The following is a 21,385-nucleotide window of genomic DNA, read 5'->3' as shown; positions in this document are numbered from 1 at the left end:
TTACCTCACCAAAAGAAAAGGAAAATGTTAAACTCCGATATTTCCATAACATGGCCGTCGGTAAGAAGAGAAGATATTTGTTGTGGCTGTGATCTTAAAGAGGGTGATTTTCAGAAACTACTGCAGGATATGGAGATGGTTTGCGTTTATTCTACTTCACGTTGATCATAACTGAAATCATGGTAAGGCAACAGTATACATGGGAAGAATCGAAGAGAGATTTATTGTGGACAACTTTAGAGTAGAATTTATGTAATAGTACTATTGTACAATGCAAGCACAGATGGATGCACACTGAATCCCCCCATGACATTGAAAGATAAGCCAATATTCTAAGAAGAAGAAGGGAAGACTAATAATACCCACTGTGGTTTTCGATTCTGAAGAAATTTATGAAGAGAATGAAACCAAGTGGTATTCTTTGCTACTATCAAGCATGTCTTATAGTACCAAGACCCATAAACAAAGTACAAAGACAAAGGAAAAAAAGTAAGGTGATGGGGGGAGCAAAAGTATTTTCTATTAGAAAGCAAGTTCTTTTTCTTCACATGGCCCTAACAGCTCGAAACCTTGGTTCCTTGGCAAGAAACTTCTGCTCAGCATAGACAGACATGTAGTCACCAAAAAGGAACTTAGGATAAGTGTCCTCCACTTGTTGGTCTTGTTTCCCCACCAGTTGTGGTGCAGGACATATGGTGGCCTTGAATGATGGATTATAGAAGGAGGCTATTGATCTTCTGTTCCCATCAGGAGTGGCCAGAACCCTGTGCCAACAACTCTTGTATCTACCATTGGTCAGTACCTCAATCTGATCACCAGTGTTGATGACAATGGCATTTGGCAATGGTTGAACATCAATCCATTGCCCATCTTTCAGCATTTGAAGGCCACCAACCTTATCATCTTGGAATAGTAGGATGACACCTCCTGCGTCAGTGTGAGCTCGCAGACCATTCACAAACTCTGGATGGGGACATGGAGGGTAGTGGCTGACCTTGGTGCCAAAGAAGGCATTGTCTCCATCTCCACCATTGAGTGCCTTCTTGATGTATCCTTTGGGTAGGCCCAGATTCTCATCCATCACTTCCATCACCTTCTCTGCCAATTTCTTCAACTCAGATCGATATTCTGCCATGGTTTCCCTGACATTCATGTGAGCCTTAAGTTATGCATTCGTGTTGAAGCTCTACCTATTCTTTCATGTTACCACTTAGTATGTTCTGTAGTGGTTGACCATGGTTTTCAACTTCTTATTTTGGCCATATAACAATTTCAGTCATCAAGATTAAGATGGATTGAATTCTGATTTAGTCCAATTTGCTAAGTTGTACAAAAAAACAAGTTTTTTGTGAATAAGAGCAAGTATGATAGAAGAGAGTGTGCATGGAATGATAGGCGGGTTCTTCCTGATATGAAATATCAATTTTTTAAATGTTATATCTTACTTTATTTTATTATGAATAACTGTTGGTTTGCTTTATATACCTGAAGCCTGGTGTTCTTTCTGGCCATTCATAATCATCGAGGAGAGTGATAACATCCTCCCAATCTATATTCTCCAACTTTTCACTGCTCTTCTTTTCAGCTAAATCATTTAGTAGCTTGACTGTTGCTGAGTTCTTGAAATTCTCCTCTCTTTCCAGCTTATAGAACTCAGAGGAAACCTTCTTCACCCTCTCAAGAAGTTCCTCTGGAATGCCATGGTTGATCAACTGTAACACAAAGTGTTGGTTTTGATAGGTATACACTACAATACAACAGTGAAAATTTTTAATGCATTCATGTTTTAAACAGATGTTATGTTCTAAGTACCTGAAAGAATCCCCACTCTTCACACCCATTAGCAATCTGGGCCATAGTTTTGGCTCTTTCTTCTCCATTCAGCTTTGAGAAATCAATCACTGGAACTGCCATTAGAAGGTAATGAAAAGAGAGAGAGCACAAGTGTGTGTGTGTGAGAGAGAGAAAGAGAGAACAAGGTTGTTTGAGCTTAGGTAGAGCTTTGTTATGCTGTGGTTTATAGGGGAGGTAGCTGTGGCTATTTATAGCAAAATTTCCCATCATATTGGATACATAGTTATATGTCAACCAATAGTGTAGGTTCCCTTTTAAAGTAAGCAGCCGTTAGAATTAGGTCACGGACGGTGACACATTATATTAAAATTTTCATTTGTCAATGCTTGCTTTGGGAGGTACTGCTTGTTTGTAGCATACAAGTCTACAACACTGGCCCTCACTTTTCAGGTGATGCATCTCATTAATTTTCCCACCATTAATTAAGCCATTTCATTAATCACACAAGCCACTTTGGTTCTCTCTTCCATACTTTGATTGTTAATTAGTAACAGATCTTGAATCCATTAATCCTTTTCAATCACTGCGCTTGACTTTTGTTATTATTGTTTAAAACCACCCTAAGTAATCCATTAAACCACCAATTTTATTATTTGAATAATTGAAAATTAACAATGTTTTTAAACTTATATACATTTTTTTACATATGCATAAAACAATAAAAATATAAGAAGGACAACAACTAAAGTTGTCGCCAAGAGTTATACATACAATATTTTTCTTAAATTATTAGTGCATTGCATAATTATACTTAGATAAATCCATGTGAATAATTTGAACATGAATTCCGCTGTCACTAGTGATTGGATAATTTAATTTTCTTTGGGTATTGATTCAGAAGTATGAAGGAAAGGCATGGTTCCTGTGCAATTCTTCTTTTCTTAACAATGCTATGATTTTTTAATTTATCCATCTGAAGACTTTGAAAATGATCATTTTGCGTATAGTTTAAATCTCTGCCGACTAATCTAATCATATGTTGACTGCCCCACATTGCTTTGTAGAGCTACTACCAATGAACTCACACATGACATGCTCCTTTGTGACAATCGCCATTTGGAATACTATATAGTGTTAATACACTGATTTGCAGCCATAGTTTTAGGGTTAAGGAAGGCACGGTCAAGGCTTCAATAAATAATTAATAACACACAATCATTTACCTCTCTAATTTAATAACATTGTCAACTTCTCCAATTGACATTCCAATACTGTTAATGGTTTCCTTTTTGTAATTAATAAGCATAACATGGCAACATCATACCATTTTTTGTTTCTTCTTTGCGGTGGTCACTGATCTGTTATTGATCAAAACTAGCATTATTATTATTATGTAATGAATAATTGAATACTTTAATGAATTATTGGCCCTTAATTTGATTCCAATTGTCCGAATGTTAGGATACATTTCTGATCAAACTGATGATTTTGGTGTCTGATTAAGGAGTAGAGTGTTACAATCTTAACTCATCCATTGCTGTACTTGTAGTACTTCAAAACAATGTCAAAAATCAAAATTTGGTTGAGATTGCATTTACTGGCATGGATTTAATTTTGTATACAAAATGTATATTGGGTCCCCATACTCCTCTGGCCGCGTCGCATGGGTTATACAGCACCATTATTATATCAAGACAAATAACTGTTTAGTGCCAGCACTCATCTTTTGATCCCAAACTTCAATCATTCATATTATTTTATAGGTCAAGTTTAATAATGTGGATTTTCAATTCTTAAGTTAGTAAATATTCCGTGCATTATAAAATAAAACTATCTCTAAATATAAATGAAATATAAAACAAGTTTTAACCAGAGACAGAGAGCATATTGAATTTTATTTTATTTTTATGAGAATGAGGAAAGTAAATTTTAACTATTATATTTTATTCGTTAAAAATGGTCAGGATTAATTTACTCTTGGTTGTCATATCTATTTATATTTTATTTAAAAATAGTGTAGAAGAGATAATAAAATAATTTGTTTTTAATTTTTTACTAAATAAAAAATAAAATTATAAAAATTAAATCATCTGATTCATCAGGTTGAGTTGGATTATATTTAAATTTTTATCTAAATTAATTTAAATCAAACTGTAGTATATTTTTATGATTTGATTGAATAGTTTCTTATTTTAAAATTGATTTATTCCAATTGCAAACGTTTATACATGTGTGGTACTTTAGATAATTTTATAAAGTATTAATAATTTTTTATATTTATTTTTGATAAATAGAGTTAATGTGGCTAAATTAAAACGGAAAAGGATAAATATTGATAGTGGGGGTTGAATTCAATGATAGTAATGAGAATGTTATAACATTTTTTATAAAATTTAAAAATAAATGAATCAATTTTAACTATTTTTATTAATTTATATAATTTAAATTTAAATTTAAATCCTATTTTAGTCTTTATATAAAATTTATTTTTTATTTAGTCCCTATAAAAATAGTTTGTAAATAAATTCTTAAATAAAAAAAAATTAAAATAGTCATTGATGTTAACTTTCATTATAGAATTATTATTTTATATTTAAATATATTTTTATTTTCATTCTTATATGTAATACATTTTTATTGTAATTCTTATACAGAATATATTTTTTATTTTAGTCTTTATGAAAAAATTAAAAAGGGGCTAAAAAGAAAATTTTTTTGCACAAAAGTCAAAATAAAATTCACTTTTTAAATACAAGTTGAAAAATATTATAGTAATTAATTTATAATAAATTATAAAAAATATTATTATAAATATTGAGATTTAGATAAAATTATTTATTTTTATTTATTATAAAAAATTGAGAGAATATAAATTAATTTTTAAGTACTAAATTTATTTATTTTCACTCGACAGATTAGTAACAATCTTTTGTTTAATTTTATTCCTTCATTGGAGTAAGACTACGTCTTGCTTTAATTATGAAAAAAATTTAATTTTATTTATTTAAATATGGATCCTTTATTAAAATTAAATTTTTATCTCAATAATCAATATAATAAAGGTTAGTATTAAAAGTTAATATTAGTTTTAAAGATAAATATATAATTTTAATTTTAAAAAGCACAAAAAATATTTAAAATACTACATGTAGGTTTTATTCTCAAATAATTTTTTTCATTAAAAATTACATTAAGATATATTAAAAATTATAAAGAGTGAATCAATAATATTTTTTTGTTCTTTAACTTAAGAAACTGGTTAACATTTGTAAATTTTTATTTATGTAACATCCCTCTAACTATTAAGTTGTAACTCATAAATTGCAACAGAAAAAAAAAATTACTGTGACTTATAAAACGATTTTTAGGTGACTCGAACGAAACTATTATATGTTTATGATCTTGACCAATTAAAATGTGGACTTATTTTTCAATTAAAAAACATTAAGATCTTGAGGTTTACTGAACAATACAAACCTAAATATGGGCTTGAGTTTAGTATACATTCACTAATTAAATGAATCCATGCACAATCTCGTGAGTTAATTAGATTACTTCATTATTTACTTAAATTGAATTCTTTTACCTTTTTATGTATTCAAAGTAATTTGGGAACGTTATATTATTTTTCATTCTAGTTCAGCTCTCTATTGCTTTGTATATATGATCCCTTCTTTCCGTTAAGAAAAAGAGTAGCCAATAGCCACTAGCATTAATTTAATTAGAGCTAGATTGGAAATCTATGCAAAGTTAGTCTTAGAGAAAATCCAGGAGCTTTGTTAGAACTAGTTATACGAGTTGAAACTGGAGACAAAGATTAGAAATCTTGAGCCATCAGGAGTCAGCACTAAACTCTATCTATGTATTCTATCAATGTTGAAGTAATTAATATCAACAAACGATCCCCCAAAATGTCCCATGTTGATCGGAACATGGGTTTCATTATCGAAGGTCAACTCAACTCAAGGCCAAAGCTGAGGTGTAAGACAAGAGAAATAAACAATTAATAATGGGATAAAGAAATTTATGTAACTTAGATGAAGTCTTTATATATGCCCTATATATATATATATATATCAAACGTATTGAAACACAATGTGTGTTCAGTTCCCAACTTGAACTTTTTGCAACTGCAATTTACTTGTAATTAATGTAGGGATGGAACTTCGTTTATAAAATATACATCTTGATCGAGAGAAACAAAATGGTACACGAACAAAATTCTCATACATACAAAATAAAAAGAAAAAGTGAAAAATCTCAACAACACAGTGCATATAAAATTGAGATGAAGAAATCCAATGGGCGTGCAAGCTAGCAGTTTTTCTAGGGTGGCTTCCATGGATCCAACATTTCACATTATTCTTTTGCTTTTATGGGTTACGTAGCATATTATATATGTATATTCTTTTTGTTTCCCACAAAACAATGTTGATCATATATATAGTGCTCAATTATTAGCCATCTCAAAACTCACTCCTATGCTACCCTTGAGCTTGAATTTTCTCTGAAATGATTACAAAGTGCACGTGCTTGGCAATCGATTAGGAGAATGAAACTTGAATGTACACACACACACACACATATACTTTAATAACTCTTGTTCGTCTAAAGGTGAACTTGCCGAGACACATGACAGAACCAGTTAGGCAATAGAAAATATTCGCAAACAGATATCCCAGTTGCAAAATTATTATTATTCTTCTTCCAACTTGATATCGTGACCTTATTATTACTTTACCTATTTTTGGACTAATTTTGAAGTGTTGATAATGTATTGAATCCTTTAACTATATATAGGAATTTTGACACTGGTTACGTACTTGTTGATCTATTTTTCTGTGGAAAACTTAAGAAACAAAATGAATTACGCAATCTCGTTCGCCAAATGCCATGTTCTAGCATACACAAGCAATTTGAGTCCGTTGTAGATTTTGTCAAATTGTTTTAAGTTGATTTACAATTTATTATATTTTTCAACCAAGATTTTTTAGTTGGCAAAGTGCGCTATCGACTATCGTATTGGTCCAACTATGTGTATGTGTATGTGTGTTTTTTTTATTTTTTATTTTTTATGTTAAACTTAATTGTTAGTTAGTGAGAATTTAAGTATGAAGTTTAAACTTAACAAAGTGAAATAAGAAATAAACCCATTCACTCATGCTTATAGACTTTCATAGCACAACAAAAAATAATTATTGTATTACAGTAGAAGACATTATTTTTAATGAAACAAATTTATATTATAACAATTTGGTAGTATAATAAATAATATTTTAATATTTGTATCAAACATAATTATGATATATTATTTTATATAAATAATAGTAAAAGCATTGATTTGTTTAATATGAAATATTATAATATTATTCTGTGTGTAAATAATATTATTATTTTATAGTAATGCATGATAAATTTATATTACATCAATTTCGTAGTATATTTATAATAATTATTTGGTCCATGTAACGTGGAAGGATACGTTGTCGACGTCTGAAATCATAGATAAAGTCAATGAATCTAAAAATAGAGAAATTAAACTAAAAAAAGTGTAAAAATATATGGAGAAATCTAATTTTTATTATAAATAGCTAGCTTTTTTAGTATTTAATATTTCTAATAATGTAATATACAAGATCAAATATGAACTCCGAGTGGTATGTATATACTGTACATAATTAAAGGCATTAATATCATTATTTGGTTTTCTGAATTAGAAAGGGATGGAGCTAAGTTAATAATATAGAGTGATGTGGAACAAAATTGTGAGGTAGGGATGAATAGAACGAGAGTGTTGAGTACATTCCCCCAGGACACAGTGTCAGCAGAGATTATGTTATGTGCAAGACATAAGGGTGTGTCTAGGGACACGTAATTTCAGTTATGTTCATGCATTGCATGATACTTGAATATGATTGGATTCCCTTCAACGTCTTCTATTTTAAGATCCTTTTGTTAATGATAACAGAGAAGAAAAAATGAACAACACATGCTGCTGAGTAATAGTGTCTCTCACAAGGTACCTACGACAATGAGGATGACAAAGAATTAGTCTAGAGTGTCTGAATATGCACATAGTTTTAGTTTATACATAAAAATTGATTTGTTTTCTTTTTCTTTTACACCAAAGAAAAGATTATCTCATCTTCATGATATATGTCTAACTTTAATTGGTAAATGATAATTTTCAATTAGTTTCAGATATAATAAAAAATGTGAGATGAAGGGAAGCAAAGTCGTTGCCTGGTCGGTGTTACCCACCTTTTTAGCAGCTACTTGTCATTTCATTAGTTGACAATAACTTTTTAACTGAATACATGTCAAAACTATATTCTCATTGCAAATCCAATAATATACCTCCAGACACTAAGGTCAACTGCTTTATTTAAAAAATATATTATATTTCATAGTTAATGTATTAAATTTTCTAATTTTTAATAAAATTTTATTATATACAAATTTTTATTATGTATTCTTCAATTACTATTGATGTACATCTATCAAAAGTTTTAAAATATTTTAATATAATGTAAATAAAATTATAAAATTAACATAAAAATACTTTTGAAAGTCTTAAAAATATTAATTAACAATGACATTATACTGATTTGATTTCAAATTAATTTGTTCACTAATTTAATCGCTTATGAAATTAATATGTAATAATTAATTGGGCTTTTTTTTATTTAATTGTATTCATTTAAAGTGACTTGGGTGGTATAATATTTAATTAATTAAAGGATGGATCCTTGTTTAGTTGCTTAACTACCTGTACGTGATAACTGTATTTGGGTTTCGTGAATGCCTCGCTAGTGGGCCACTGTGTGTTTCCTCTTCAATAATGGAAAGTAAAAACACCACATTTTTTAATTGTTTTTCCATGTGAAGGATCGATGGTTTAAGTTCTTACCTTCGCAATTGCCATTTAATAGTTCTTAATGCTACCTTCTCAGTCTTTTGATTCCTTAAGAAGCCCGTTTCTGTTCACGGATTATTATATGCATAATCTAGTCTTTTAGATGCAAAGTACACACATACTGTAAATTAAAATATCACACAAATATTTTAATATGAAACATAATTTTTTCATACTTTAAATGTAAGATAAATGAAAGATTCAAGTTAAATATAAGAATTTTTAGACTTATATTAATGTGAAAAGATTATTTTCTTTTCAATATATATATATTACTGATAAATTTATAACAGACTTATCAAATTCAAATATAAAGTATGCCATTTTGATAGTCATGTTAACATATGTATATTTATTTGAATACGTTCAGCTTGAAGCTCAATGTTGAACGCAGTTAATCATATTTCCTTTTCAAGATTATAGCAACTTCATAAGGTTTAATATCTAGTTCTCGTCTCACTCCTGTTGCGAGCAGAGAACATGAGAAAATTATATGTTAATAGAAACAATAATATAAGCATTTTGACATTTGGGGAATTTTATTTCTTTATTGATTTCCTGCTAGCAAAAGCATGACTAAGCAAAGATATCAAGGTCGTTAATATTTGTTGATACCCATTTCATTATATTTATAAATTTCTTTAATTATTGAATAAAAAATTATTAAATGTTTTCATATTTTTAATGCATTTAGTGCTTATCACTCTTATCAGCTCCTCCTTTACCTCTTGTTTTAATTTGTTTATGTAATTGTAAGTTTTAGAATTTGAATATGAGACATGGTAGTGATGATTTGAGTCTTGTTATATTTTGGAAAAAAACTTTAAATACAAATCTGAGAGCATTTAGCATATAGATATCTCACTTTTTAGTTTTTATTTTAAGCAATTATGTGTTGGCAATAACTTAACCTGACCTTAATCTCCTTTAAAAATAACATTAATAGCAAAGAGATTAGATTAAGATCAAAGATTGCTTGCTTCATCAACTAGTTAATAGGGACATTAACATTCTTTATTTCTCCCTCACTGCCAAAAGTCAAAACTGATTAAACTTAAATATAATATAATAGTTTCATTTGAGGATATTTTTGGTAGGAATTTTCGTTTCGAAATTTTCAGGGAATAATAGTATGGGTTCTGATTCAAATTATGTGGAGTTTGCTTAAATGAATACCTAAGACTGTTATAAGAGACTTTATTATGTATCCATGGGTATATATGATATAATATTATAAATTATTTCAAGAGCAAATTTTTTAATGTATTATATATATATATATATATATAATTAAAATAGTGTTCTTTGACCAAAGTGTCATTATTAAAAGAGTCAGGCATAGTTATGAATTAATTAAGTATTTTTAGATAAGACATATGTTCCGACGGAAATAAACAATTACTATTTTTTTTCTAATCTTCAAAGTGATAAATATTTTAAAATTAAACAAAATTTTTAAAGTGACAAATAAATTGACATAAAAAATTTATGTACGGAAGTTCTTATAAAAAATTACTATTCTCTCAATTTCAATTAATTTGTGGCTTTAAAGCTTGTTCTGTTTTAAAACATTTGAAGATTTAGAATATTTAGAAAGTATCAAATTTTTTTAAAACAACTCTTATTATTTGATTTGTCTCAACTAATTTATATCTACATCTAACTCTTTTAATATGAGTGTTTTAGTAAAAAAATAATTGGTCGTAATAATTTATGCAATTAATAATTTTTTAAGATGTGTATATTATCTTATTTTTGGTAGAGTAATTATTTTTTTATTTTAAAATAAAATAATTTTTAAATTTTATCTATTTAGGTAAAATTGTATATTTTAATTAAGTACAATTTTCCATTCAAATTTTCAGCATTTAATTTGTTTACCCAAAAAAAATATTTTAACTTGCATGTGTGATTAACTTATGCAGAACAACCCTTTGAGTAATTAATCAGTCTTTAATTTACATTAATTAAGAGTCTACTGAACAAAAGCTAGGTAAAAGTTTAATAATTAGTGCTTGTGGTGTTTTTTTTTTCTAAGAGTAAGTGTTAAATTAACTATGAAAAATTCAAAAAAGAGGACGAGTTCATTAAAATATGATATACATGTCAAATTCCCATTCAAAAATATCAACAGAAACACTTAAAATAATTTTATCTAAAATTTGTTTTTGCTTAAAGCTGTGCCATATACTTATTTAATATTTTTGAAAAACAAGACATTTATTAACAAATATTCCCAAGGTAACTATTAAGAAATTAAAATAAAATATTAAATGTGAAATAAAATATTTAGTATCTTTTTTAAATTAAATGTTTTATATCTTTATGATCATATCTTTGACAGTTTATTATTAAGTAATTATAAACATATTTAATTGAAGTATCAAATGAGATGTCCACTTTAACCACTTCACCATTGATATATAAGACCATTAATTTTGCACGTCAATAAACTAAAATGATCAAGAAGGTTCATTGTACGCCAATATCTAACTTCAACGTTCACTACAAAATTTTAGTATATTTTTCCCAGTCAATCCAAACAATATAGGATATACGAAAGAGTGTCATTTAGTTCAATTAATTAACCAACTTTAGTATACTCCATAAAGGTAGGAAAACACGGTCTCTCAGAAGAAAGATTGATTTATAGTTAACAATTCCTTACTAAAAAAGACCAAGAAAAGTGAACGAAGTGGTTGCAAGATTGACTACTATCTGCATCATATTGTTTCATTTGTTTGTAATATACTTTTTAGGGTAAAACTTGAAATATTGGGAGTTGACATTCCGTTCTAAAGCAAACAAAGCCTTTAGAGTTATGTCATAGCACTTGTAAAATACTTATTTACTTCACCTTAAAGAAGATAAAATAAAAACTCAAACCTATAACGTATATAAGATCACATCTTCATTCATTTGACCAATCTCATGAAGTGTAAGAGGTATAGTTTCTTAATTTTATCTTTTTTCATCCAATAACCTTTTTCTTTTCTCAATTTGGTTCCTTGATTAAAGAATCATCTTTCAATGCGGCCTTTTATCATGATTTCATTACCCTCTTACTTAATTCATTCTAAACAACTTTTTTCCTCTAGTGATGCAACTTTAAGAAGTTTCCCAAATGGTTTACATGCTATTTCATGTCTTATATATTTACAATATTTTTATTTGTATTTAACTTTTTTATGTGTTACTGTAAGAGAATCGTATAATGTTATTTTTCTGGCATGCAACTAGTGCTTGTAGAAGCAATTAGAATTCCACATATCAAACAACTCTAACCATGCAACTAAGTACATAAGAGTTGCTAAATTGAAAAAGTAACTTACGCAACTTCTCACCGAAACTACTTTTAGAACAACTGTAACACCTTAACGCGCAATACCTTAACTCCAGCAATATGCATGTACCAATATTGAGTTGCATCTTTAAAGCAATGTGAGTGACGATTCAATTATTAAAAACAGTACCTTTAATAAGGAATGATAGCTTAGTGGGGAAGAGGGCCCAACTTTTTAGTAGCAAGGATAGAGTTGTTTTAATGAAAGTTATGATGTGATGTTGATAATGATGATTTCGCTTACACAGAGATAGATGACTTGGCTGGATAAGGAGAGGCAAAAACAACGTTATTTAAGGTTGGTACATAGTACTTCAATTTGGTTCCTTGTTTTTTTATTTCTTTCTTAATTTTCTCTCCTTCTTTTGATTTGGGTTTCCATTAATTTGGCCAATTACTCAAATAAATGATAAGTCTCCTTTCTCATCCTTAAATCTAACAACCAACCACCAACTATTTACCAAGCAATAACACCTAATACCAATAGCCACCATTACTAGCCAGTGGAATAGTAGCCCGTGACTACACCCAAAACTCTAGTGTCAATTCCCACCAAGTCATCTGACATACAGCACTAGCCACCATTGTCGCCAACTTGATCACCAACCATAATAGGACACCACTTTTCATGAATCAAATATGATTGAAGATGCTACTAACAAGCAGACTTCACTGTGAGTTTGGATTAGCGGTTGCAAATTTGAGTTTGAATAAGTTTAATTTTGTTAAATTAATTTTATTTAGAAGTGAATTTAAAGTAACGTTATGTATATTTAATTTCATTTTTTACTTTAATGTAAGTTTCTAACAAATTTCAATCTAATTTTTTTAACTTAACGTGAGAAAATATGAAAGGTAAAATTTATCATGTTGACTCAACTGTAAATTTAGAGGCAAAGTAATTATATCATAAAATTATCAAATATGTTAGCACAAACTTCAAATCACCTATACATTTTAAAACTTGAGTTTAAGGACTTTCAATACTCATCCAAAGGAGCACTAATGAGACACTACCAACCAAAAGGCACTAACCAGATGCAATTAAAGAGTTTCATCATTGCAGGACGAGCCTAATCACTGTCAACAAACCCATAAACTCCTCAAATTGTTGGTGTTGGAGTTTGTGGTGGTATGGCGATAAGGCATGGTGCTAAGGTTGTCATTCACACACGTAGTGTTATGAAGCGTGGAAATGACTGAGCTACTTATTAACTATTTAAATTTGGTTCATTAAATATTCAGTTAGACTCATAATTAATTAAATAAGTTTAAATTTAAAGTTATGCTCAATTATTTGAATGGTTTAAGTTTAAATTCCGTAAATTTGACATTAATTGCTGAGTAGTTTGCATATATATAATTAGATAATTATAATTTTATTTATTAAATTTTATATTTTTTATTATTACCATTATGTGTGTATTATTTATCTAATTTTAATTTTAAAGAGTTGTATTTTAAGTAAGTGACTATATTTTTTTAAAAATATATTTTGTGATAAAAATTATTTTTAACCCGAAATCATTTTCATGTATAAAATTATATTTTATTGCTATTTCAATTTATTTATTTTTAATATAAAACTATTTATTAAATACTAAATTAATAAAAAATTAAAACATAATAAAATTATAAACAAACTAATAAATTAACTTTAAATTTTAAAATAATTAATTAAGTTCAAACTTTAAATCTAACTCATTTAAATAAATGAGCCAAATTTAAACACTCTTTTTTTTTCACCAGTCAAATTTACACTTTCAATAATCAGTATGACTGAATTCCTTTAAAACATCCAGTGTACAGAGTATTTATCATCATACTCATGTTTATTGCTACTCCAATTTAAAATTTTATGTAAAATACATTTGCTATTGTTATAGTTATAAGAGAGAGAAAATAATATTTTAGAAAAAATAACTTTAAAAATAATAAACATTTAATAATTACAATAAATACATCTAATTGTCTATGCATTAAATGTTTGACATCACAGGTGAAGAATGATGCGTTGTAGTTAAAATCTGGACTTAATCATATTCTCCGCTAATATGTTAACTTCCCAGAGATGAAAAGTGTGAAAAAAATTTGTTTACTTAATCGGTTAAGACTGAGTTTAAACATTTACAAATAAAAAGTTTTTATAAAAAAAATACATAATTATTATATTAAAATTATAAAAATATAATAAATATTTTTTTTCTAATAAAGTTTTACTATTATTAACTGTTTATTCTAGCTGAAAGTTAACAAAACTTTATTTTTTTTCATCTACCGTGAGCCAGAATGCAATACTTTGCTTTTTGATCAAAGCATCTAAATTAGGATAGGGATAGTCCATAGAGAGGCTTCAGATGAGCTCTAGTGGTAGAGCAGAAAGGAAATAATTTTGAAGAGAAAAATTAACAACCTTCAAATGCAAATCATTATATATATTATACACATTTCATATTTTACAATTACATTCTGTATTTTTTTTTCTTACAAAACTAACAAATGGATAAAATTACAATTAATCACGAGAAAACATGATCAACTAATTTTCAGTTGCGGTCCTCAACTGACCAATGCCAAAGAAAATTGATTATGCTTGATGTTGCACATATTAATTGGCCTCGTATTGTTTTCAGAACAAATATTGACAGGAAGGGCATTTGCTTCTCGTGTTAGGCAGGACTCTTGCTAAACCTCGTCAAGGCACCATCACCATGCAACCCTCATTTTAATAAACAAAAATCATGTAATCTAAGTAAAACCACTAGCACGAATAGGAACGGCTCCTCCGATTGCCCTACCATGGCTGCTTGAAATGAGGGAGGAAAAAGAAAATTTAAAACCATTCTCCAGGCCTCAATCAAAGCAGATAGTACAATTTTTTGTCACGCATTTACCTTGATATGGTGCATGGGCATGCACACTCAGGACAACAAATCATAGTGACTATGTCCATGTATATCCCAAGCAAATTCCACAAACCAGAAAAAAGGAACTGGGAGATGAAGGAACCCTGTGCACCTAAGGCTGTTCTGCAGAAGGGAAATGGTATTGACCCCCAACCTTGGTATGGTATCTACATCATGCAAACCGATCGACCAATTGAAACACCAATAACATTGTGCAAAAAATTGGCTTTGCAGAATTTGCTTGAATTATCTACTTCTATCATAAAAATAGTTCCTGGGATTCCATTGGAGATGTCCAATACTTCAGCAGTGCTTCTACAGTTAACCTTCGAGTTGCACTGAGCATTGAGATAAAAAACCGACAACCATCAATTTTATACTCTTCAAGGGGATTTCTATGGCCAAAGCTCCTAACGTTCACCTGCCACAACTCTGAGATTAGCCTTTAGCTGTTAAGAAAGCTAAAAAGATTTGTGTGAGCAAAAGGACAAATTACCGCAGAGCTGAGCCTATTCATGTTTACAAGATGATCTCTCCAGAAACAATCAAGAGTTTTCAAAAGAACAGCTCTCTGTTTCAAAAAATAAAAATATTAAATATAATAAATGTTCTATTTTTATAAAGATAGAGAAACTTAAAAATCCCTAAAAATGAGAGAACAAGAAGCAATTAGATTACAGAAAGCCAAAACAGATAATAGAAATAAACAATCTCCTTATGCACATTAGCAAATTTCTCATTTGGACAAATACATCAACGGTTATCCACATTAACAAAACTAATATAATATCACCAAGTGATTTGTCCACCATCTAATTTTCATTGCATTTGAGTGTGGATGTTTTGGGATAAAATAGCAGTAGATAATACTGATGCAGTAAATGGTGCATGACCTTAGGTACACTCACTTTATTTCATCTTAACTTCAGCATATATTATTCTCTAGGCTCTGTTTTGATTTGCTTCCTAGGTCATTAAATCAAGTATGGTTCTCTAGGTTCTATTTTTGTAGCCATAGTGCAACTTACAGTAAATAATCCAACTATGGAATCCAGCATGGTATGTTTTGATGTTTGTACTTGATTTAAAATCTATGGATGCACTTATGCTGTGATGTGAAATGATTAGCATATGGTACTGGCATTAATTGCTGTAGGTTAGAAGCTATTCTTTATGCTATCATATTTACAGATGGCAACCAAATTTTCATTTACAGGAAAAACAGCTGAATATCTTACCTCAATGTCCTTTACATGTCTATCATCATAACCAGACTCTTCAACAACATTTAAATATGAAGCAATTAGAAAATCCCCAAGATACTTGCGCAGAAGATTAGAAGTTGTTCGATACTTCCCATTCCTACATTAGACTTACATCGGTAAGTATTAGAACTCTATTGAATTTCTCAGATCTACAGTAAAGCAATAAACTTACCCAATTACATCATCAGAGCAAATAGCAAGCCATCGTCTTAATGAAGAGCTCTTCCTCCGAATTCCCCTGAAGGCATTTGGAGGAGGTGGCAAATTCGTGAGGGAAAAGTTGACAACATCAACTGAACTCACATCATTAAGTAGCCCAAGTGAATTTAGTAAAGTGTCGTCACTGATTCCTCCAAAAGATTCTGCTAGAAACCATTTGAGAATATCAATAAGCACAGTGTAAGTTGATTCAGCCAAAAACAGAATATGTAGAGGACAAAATTTGTGCAATGGAATTAAAGGACCATAGTTGTTGTGAATGAGCCTACCATGCAACAGCTTTCCACCAACAGTCATAAACTCTTTCAATAGCTTACTCAAACCCCAGCTACATGGATGCTACAAAATCCATTCAAAGCAATAAATTAAAGGAATTGGTGGATAGAAATATATAACATGCTACAAGGAAAGGTTAATCACCTTAAGTGGATCAATATTACTGAAGACAATCTCATCCACCACTGCTTGCATGTACCTATATGCAGTACACACAAATACAATTAAGAGCTGTAGAAGAGGAAATATAACTATAAGAGAATAAACCTAGATCATAATAAGTGGACCATAGCCAATGACTCTAGCCTAAATATGCTTGCATAGATGGGGTAAATATTGTTAGAAATGTGTATTACAATGCAAATGTCTTGGTTCAGTGTTCCATGAAAAAGGGTGACCTTGTGCAGAAGGTACCACCTAGGGCAGTGTAGGGAGTGAAGATGTTCACAACCTTACCTGGAAGAACAGAGGCTGTTTCTAGGATTGACCTCTTGGATTAGAACAATTCATTCAAATATAGTAATTAGGAAAAATGATATTGTATTTATTATGTTCATCATATAAATATTGAGTTTATGGTGCAGTTGATATAATTTTCAGTAGATGCTTCTCTTTTCTCTGTTCCACAACATATTACATTGTTATTCATATATCAACAAAGAAAGGCTGCTACATGTGAAGGAAAATAGAATGAGCATGAAATGACACATTTCCATATCCACATACTTGAAAATACTTCTCAAACATAAATGTCCAAATCACCTATCAATTTATATCTATCAATCTCCAGAAAATGCCAATATTAGGCAAGCATAGTCACCTTCTAGTTGCAATAAGTTGAGTATATTTCTATTCATATGGGTTTCAATGTATACAATCCAACCATACCTCTTATTCCAGTTCTTGACAGTCAACACCCTTGTAAGTAAAAAAATCCATGATAATTCAGCATACTTTTCTTGCAAACATATGTCAGTTGAGGTCATTATTACTAGTTTCTTTTTTCTGGGATGAAAGATGAATACTATATAAGCAGAAAGAAAGAACCCAAGACTGCTCATGTTTATGTAACTCGTATCTCAGAGCAGTGCTTTAAATGATAATTTCATTCACCTTTTATATAACTGATTGAACCCCGATAATGCAGACTTTGAAGATAAAGTTATGATTTATACCATACAATTAAAACAGTGTTAACAGTGTAGGCATATTGAAGTACATTAGAGGCTGGGGTTAAGACTTAGGGTTTTTAATGACTAAGGGAAACTAAGTAGGTTAGTGCCAAAAAGAAAACAAAACTTTTTCAGACCAGGGTCACGATTCAAGTCAAGAACTGGAATTGTTCATGCTCAAAAGAAATAGTAGAGACTTGGATAGATATCTAGCTTGGAAGACTACTTCTGATGAATCCGCACATGAATTTATTCTAATATTGAATACTAAATAAGACACCAGAATGCCCAGGGGGTCGAACAAAGAGAATGAAACAGAAGGGCCATTAAAGTTTAAATTACAAATAAATGGACCTGAATAACAGCTAAAGCTCCAAATATGACAAAAATAAGGTGTCCTCATTCTGCTGTGAACAGTATAAATAAAACAAGAACTTAACTGAAACTCCCTAACAGAAAACAATTCATCCCTGAAAGATGTTAACAGATGGGATAGGCACAAAAGAGTGGGCATTATAGATTTAAACAAGGGTTTGAGGCAAAACTGTGTCTAATCCGTCCACATCGGTAAATTTTATACTATGTACAATATTTATTACAAACAGTCACAGAATCATCTCCTATATTAGAGCTTATTGTACTAATCGCCTATGAGTCAGTAACAGCTAAAACTATTCATTACATATGTGCTTAAATCTAACATTTAACTCTAACAGACAGGACTGAGAATTTGAAGGCACTCACTGGAATATATGTTGGGAACAGCTTTCATCATCTCCTGTTAAGATCAACTGCCTTAGATCATAAACATGCTTTCGTTGTACCTTATAAAATAATAAATACAGGAGCAAATTAGTTGATAATGATTTTGAAGACTTAAAGATAAATTCCAAAAGTTCAGTTCTAAAAAAAAGGGTGAAATTTTACTCCAAGAGAAAAGAGTATGCTCTTGCTGCTTTTAAGTTTAATCTGATGAGCATTTTGAAAGATTTAACATAGACATTTAAGTGAAGTTACCTGCTTCTACACTGCAGCTTAAATTGTTAGGAGAAGACATATGAGTGAATTTTTATATTACATCTCGAGCAGTCATGAATTGCAAGTTGTTTTTAATAATTGAACAAAGTTTGCCATGGAATAAAAGCCTATGAACTTCCATTCTAGAAAGTACTCATAATTTGAGTTTTACATGATTGAATCAATCTAGAATATGACAACAAACTTAAGTTATTATACTGTAAACTACAGCAAACTAATTACATAACCGCACTAAGTTTTGAAATATATCTTCATTCCTCATAATAGCAACATACCTCCAATACTTCATCAAACTCAACAAGGTTCTTTCTTATACCAAAGAAGAACTTTTCAGCATTGATTTGCAGTGCCAAAAGCTACGAAAGTATGATTGTCCCAGTTAGTAGTGGGAAGATAACATTCGTCAAGCACACCATATGACAATCACATGAATAAATAAAATTAATAAAAGAGATCACACAGAAAAGGAAAATAATATAAAAAATCAAAATATTTTACTGCATTGGTTATTTGTTATAGAAGATAAAGAAAAGAGTAAAAAAGCAAAATATAAGACCTCCTAAAATCAAATATAGACTAATCAACAATAAAGTAAATAAATAGATTGTCACCTGCTTTACAATGGCATCACCCTCAATTGGCAGATCCTCATCATTTGTAATCTTTGAGATAAGTCTCACTGCCCATTCGGTATCAAAATTGAATTTTTGAAACATCTCATCCTGCAAGCTATAACATGGTGGTATACTGTGAGAACTGGCTGACAGCCCTTAATTAATAAGCCACACACCCAGTCATCCTGTTCCCCTCATAAAACACAGTAGTAAATAAAATAAAAAAGAAGCAAACAGTATTCAACAATTCAGGCATAAAACAGTATTCTTACTTAATGGAAAAACGACCCTGACAAGACACAAATCCAAATTTATATTTCCATGAAAAGGACAAAAAGTATATTAATCATAATAACAATGGTTTTTTGTTTGTTGAAACATTTTGTATTTCAAAAGAAACTTCAAATACACATAAGGAACCTAAAGTCAAATTTGACCTTCCATTTCCTTTCAGCCTATATCAACCAAAAATCCTTGTTCTTGCACCAACAGTGTTGATTATCACCTCTGAAATATATCAGCAAATATAACAATCCTTGAATGATAGTAACTAGCATGGGAATGTATATATACAGTTCTTTCCTGTCATGGATAAAGACTGCATTCATATAAATTTGCTCACATTAGCTTGCCCCCTTTAATTATGTTTGCCTACCAATGTACAAACTTTTGTATGATTTGAAAATCTTTCCAGAGATAAGTATATAATTTCAAACTGAAGAAGAATTTCATAATATAGGAACTCAAACAGTACAATCAAATATAAATTTGTTAATCAAGTTTTTCAAATAAATTGAATTTCTTACTGCCATGTGTACATTCTGTTACACTCTCCTGCTACTGTTTCCTCCTCTCATAACCAACTATAGTTTCACTTGGTCTAACACTCCAGCTCACGTTCCTTTTTTCTTTTATACTGTTATACATACGTGTTCAAAGGCCCAACATGTTAATGCAAAGCTTGAAACTGAAACCTAGAGGGGATCCATGACAACCAATGAATTTAGTGATTGTCTCTCCTGTTTTCAACATTGGTAAAATTAAAACATCATCCAAAAACAATGATAGCACCCAATAATCAAAGCATCACCCCCTTTTGGTTAGCAAAACTTGTTTAGACTTTTATTATATAAAAATCAATTAGTAGTAGCAACAATAGTAGCCGTAGTCTACTATTACTACCTGACCATAAATCGCGTTGATCCTGGATCCCCTTGTCTTCCTGCTCGGCCACGGAGCTAGAGAAAAGATTATTACAAATTGATTAATAAAATGTGAGGAAAAATGCCAGGGATAATAATAATAATAATAATTTTGTCATCCAGAAATAGAGAAGAGTATAAGCTTTCCATCATTAAGATAAAAAATTATAATGGCTAAGTATAATTTTGATATATTTTGTCCAAAACTTTAAAGAAGCACCAATAATATCTTATAGGAGATATCAGGAATATTTACTAAATGTTGGAATTATGACTACCATATATGCTTCCTGTAAATAACATTTTATAAAAAAATTAAAATTAAAATTATTTCTAAATTGAGCAGTAAAAATATAAATATAAAAATATTCCTTGCATATGGATAGCCAAACCAGTCAAGGAGTGAAAGTAAAACCATAGAAACTGTAATCAAATTAATGGATAACCGTCTGCAGAAGCTATACACACACAAACACAAATTAAATCAGAAAGCAGACACAATTAAATTGACATATACAAAATTAAATATATCTAGCACATAGTTATAGAATAGCACATAATGGGATGACAGCTATATTGAAATTTATATACAAATAAAATAATTTATACTATATATAAATGCTGAAAAAAAAAAACTCAA

General features: G+C 29.7%; 2 protein-coding genes across 6 annotated transcripts in view; both read right to left on the bottom strand.

Annotated features, from left to right (window-relative positions):
• Positions 1–206: 206 nt before the first annotated feature.
• Positions 207–2,002, bottom strand: LOC113852871 (1-aminocyclopropane-1-carboxylate oxidase 5). 2 transcript variants are annotated; one of them, XM_027483261.1, is made up of 3 exons: positions 1,813–2,002; positions 1,504–1,712; positions 207–1,151 (listed from the first exon to the last, which is right to left on the bottom strand). In XM_027483261.1, the coding sequence occupies exons 1-3, from the start codon at positions 1,912–1,914 to the stop codon at positions 545–547; spliced, it is 918 nt and encodes a 305-aa protein (XP_027339062.1). In that variant the 5' UTR covers positions 1,915–2,002; the 3' UTR covers positions 207–544. The 2 variants fall into 2 exon arrangements, with proteins under 2 accessions (XP_027339062.1, XP_027339061.1); XM_027483260.1 differs by having other exon boundaries at positions 209–1,142; positions 1,486–1,712.
• A 12,445-nt stretch (positions 2,003–14,447) lies between these two features.
• LOC113853019 (protein translocase subunit SECA2, chloroplastic) overlaps positions 14,448–21,385 on the bottom strand; it is a 29,928-nt gene continuing 22,990 nt past the window's right edge. For 2 of the 4 annotated variants that reach the window (XM_027483446.1, XM_027483448.1), the window contains 10 exons: positions 20,726–20,781; positions 19,541–19,658; positions 19,205–19,285; positions 18,636–18,715; positions 16,864–16,918; positions 16,713–16,782; positions 16,397–16,586; positions 16,198–16,321; positions 15,456–15,530; positions 14,448–15,380 (listed from right to left, as the gene is read on the bottom strand). In XM_027483446.1, the coding sequence (XP_027339247.1) occupies positions 15,219–15,380; positions 15,456–15,530; positions 16,198–16,321; positions 16,397–16,586; positions 16,713–16,782; positions 16,864–16,918; positions 18,636–18,715; positions 19,205–19,285; positions 19,541–19,658; positions 20,726–20,781 (1,011 nt within the window). In that variant the 3' untranslated portion in view covers positions 14,448–15,218. The remainder of the gene's footprint in view (positions 15,381–15,455; positions 15,531–16,197; positions 16,322–16,396; positions 16,587–16,712; positions 16,783–16,863; positions 16,919–18,635; positions 18,716–19,204; positions 19,286–19,540; positions 19,659–20,725; positions 20,782–21,385) is intronic. The other 2 variants (XR_003502474.1, XM_027483447.1) reach the window with 2 other exon arrangements.

Source organism: Abrus precatorius, unplaced genomic scaffold (assembly GCF_003935025.1).
Source record: "Abrus precatorius isolate BTA unplaced genomic scaffold, Abrus_2018 Scaffold10, whole genome shotgun sequence".
Taxonomy (NCBI): domain Eukaryota; kingdom Viridiplantae; phylum Streptophyta; class Magnoliopsida; order Fabales; family Fabaceae; genus Abrus; species Abrus precatorius.
The sequence above is the reverse complement of the archived record's forward strand: the minus strand, read 5'-3'. Positions and strand labels throughout refer to the sequence as shown.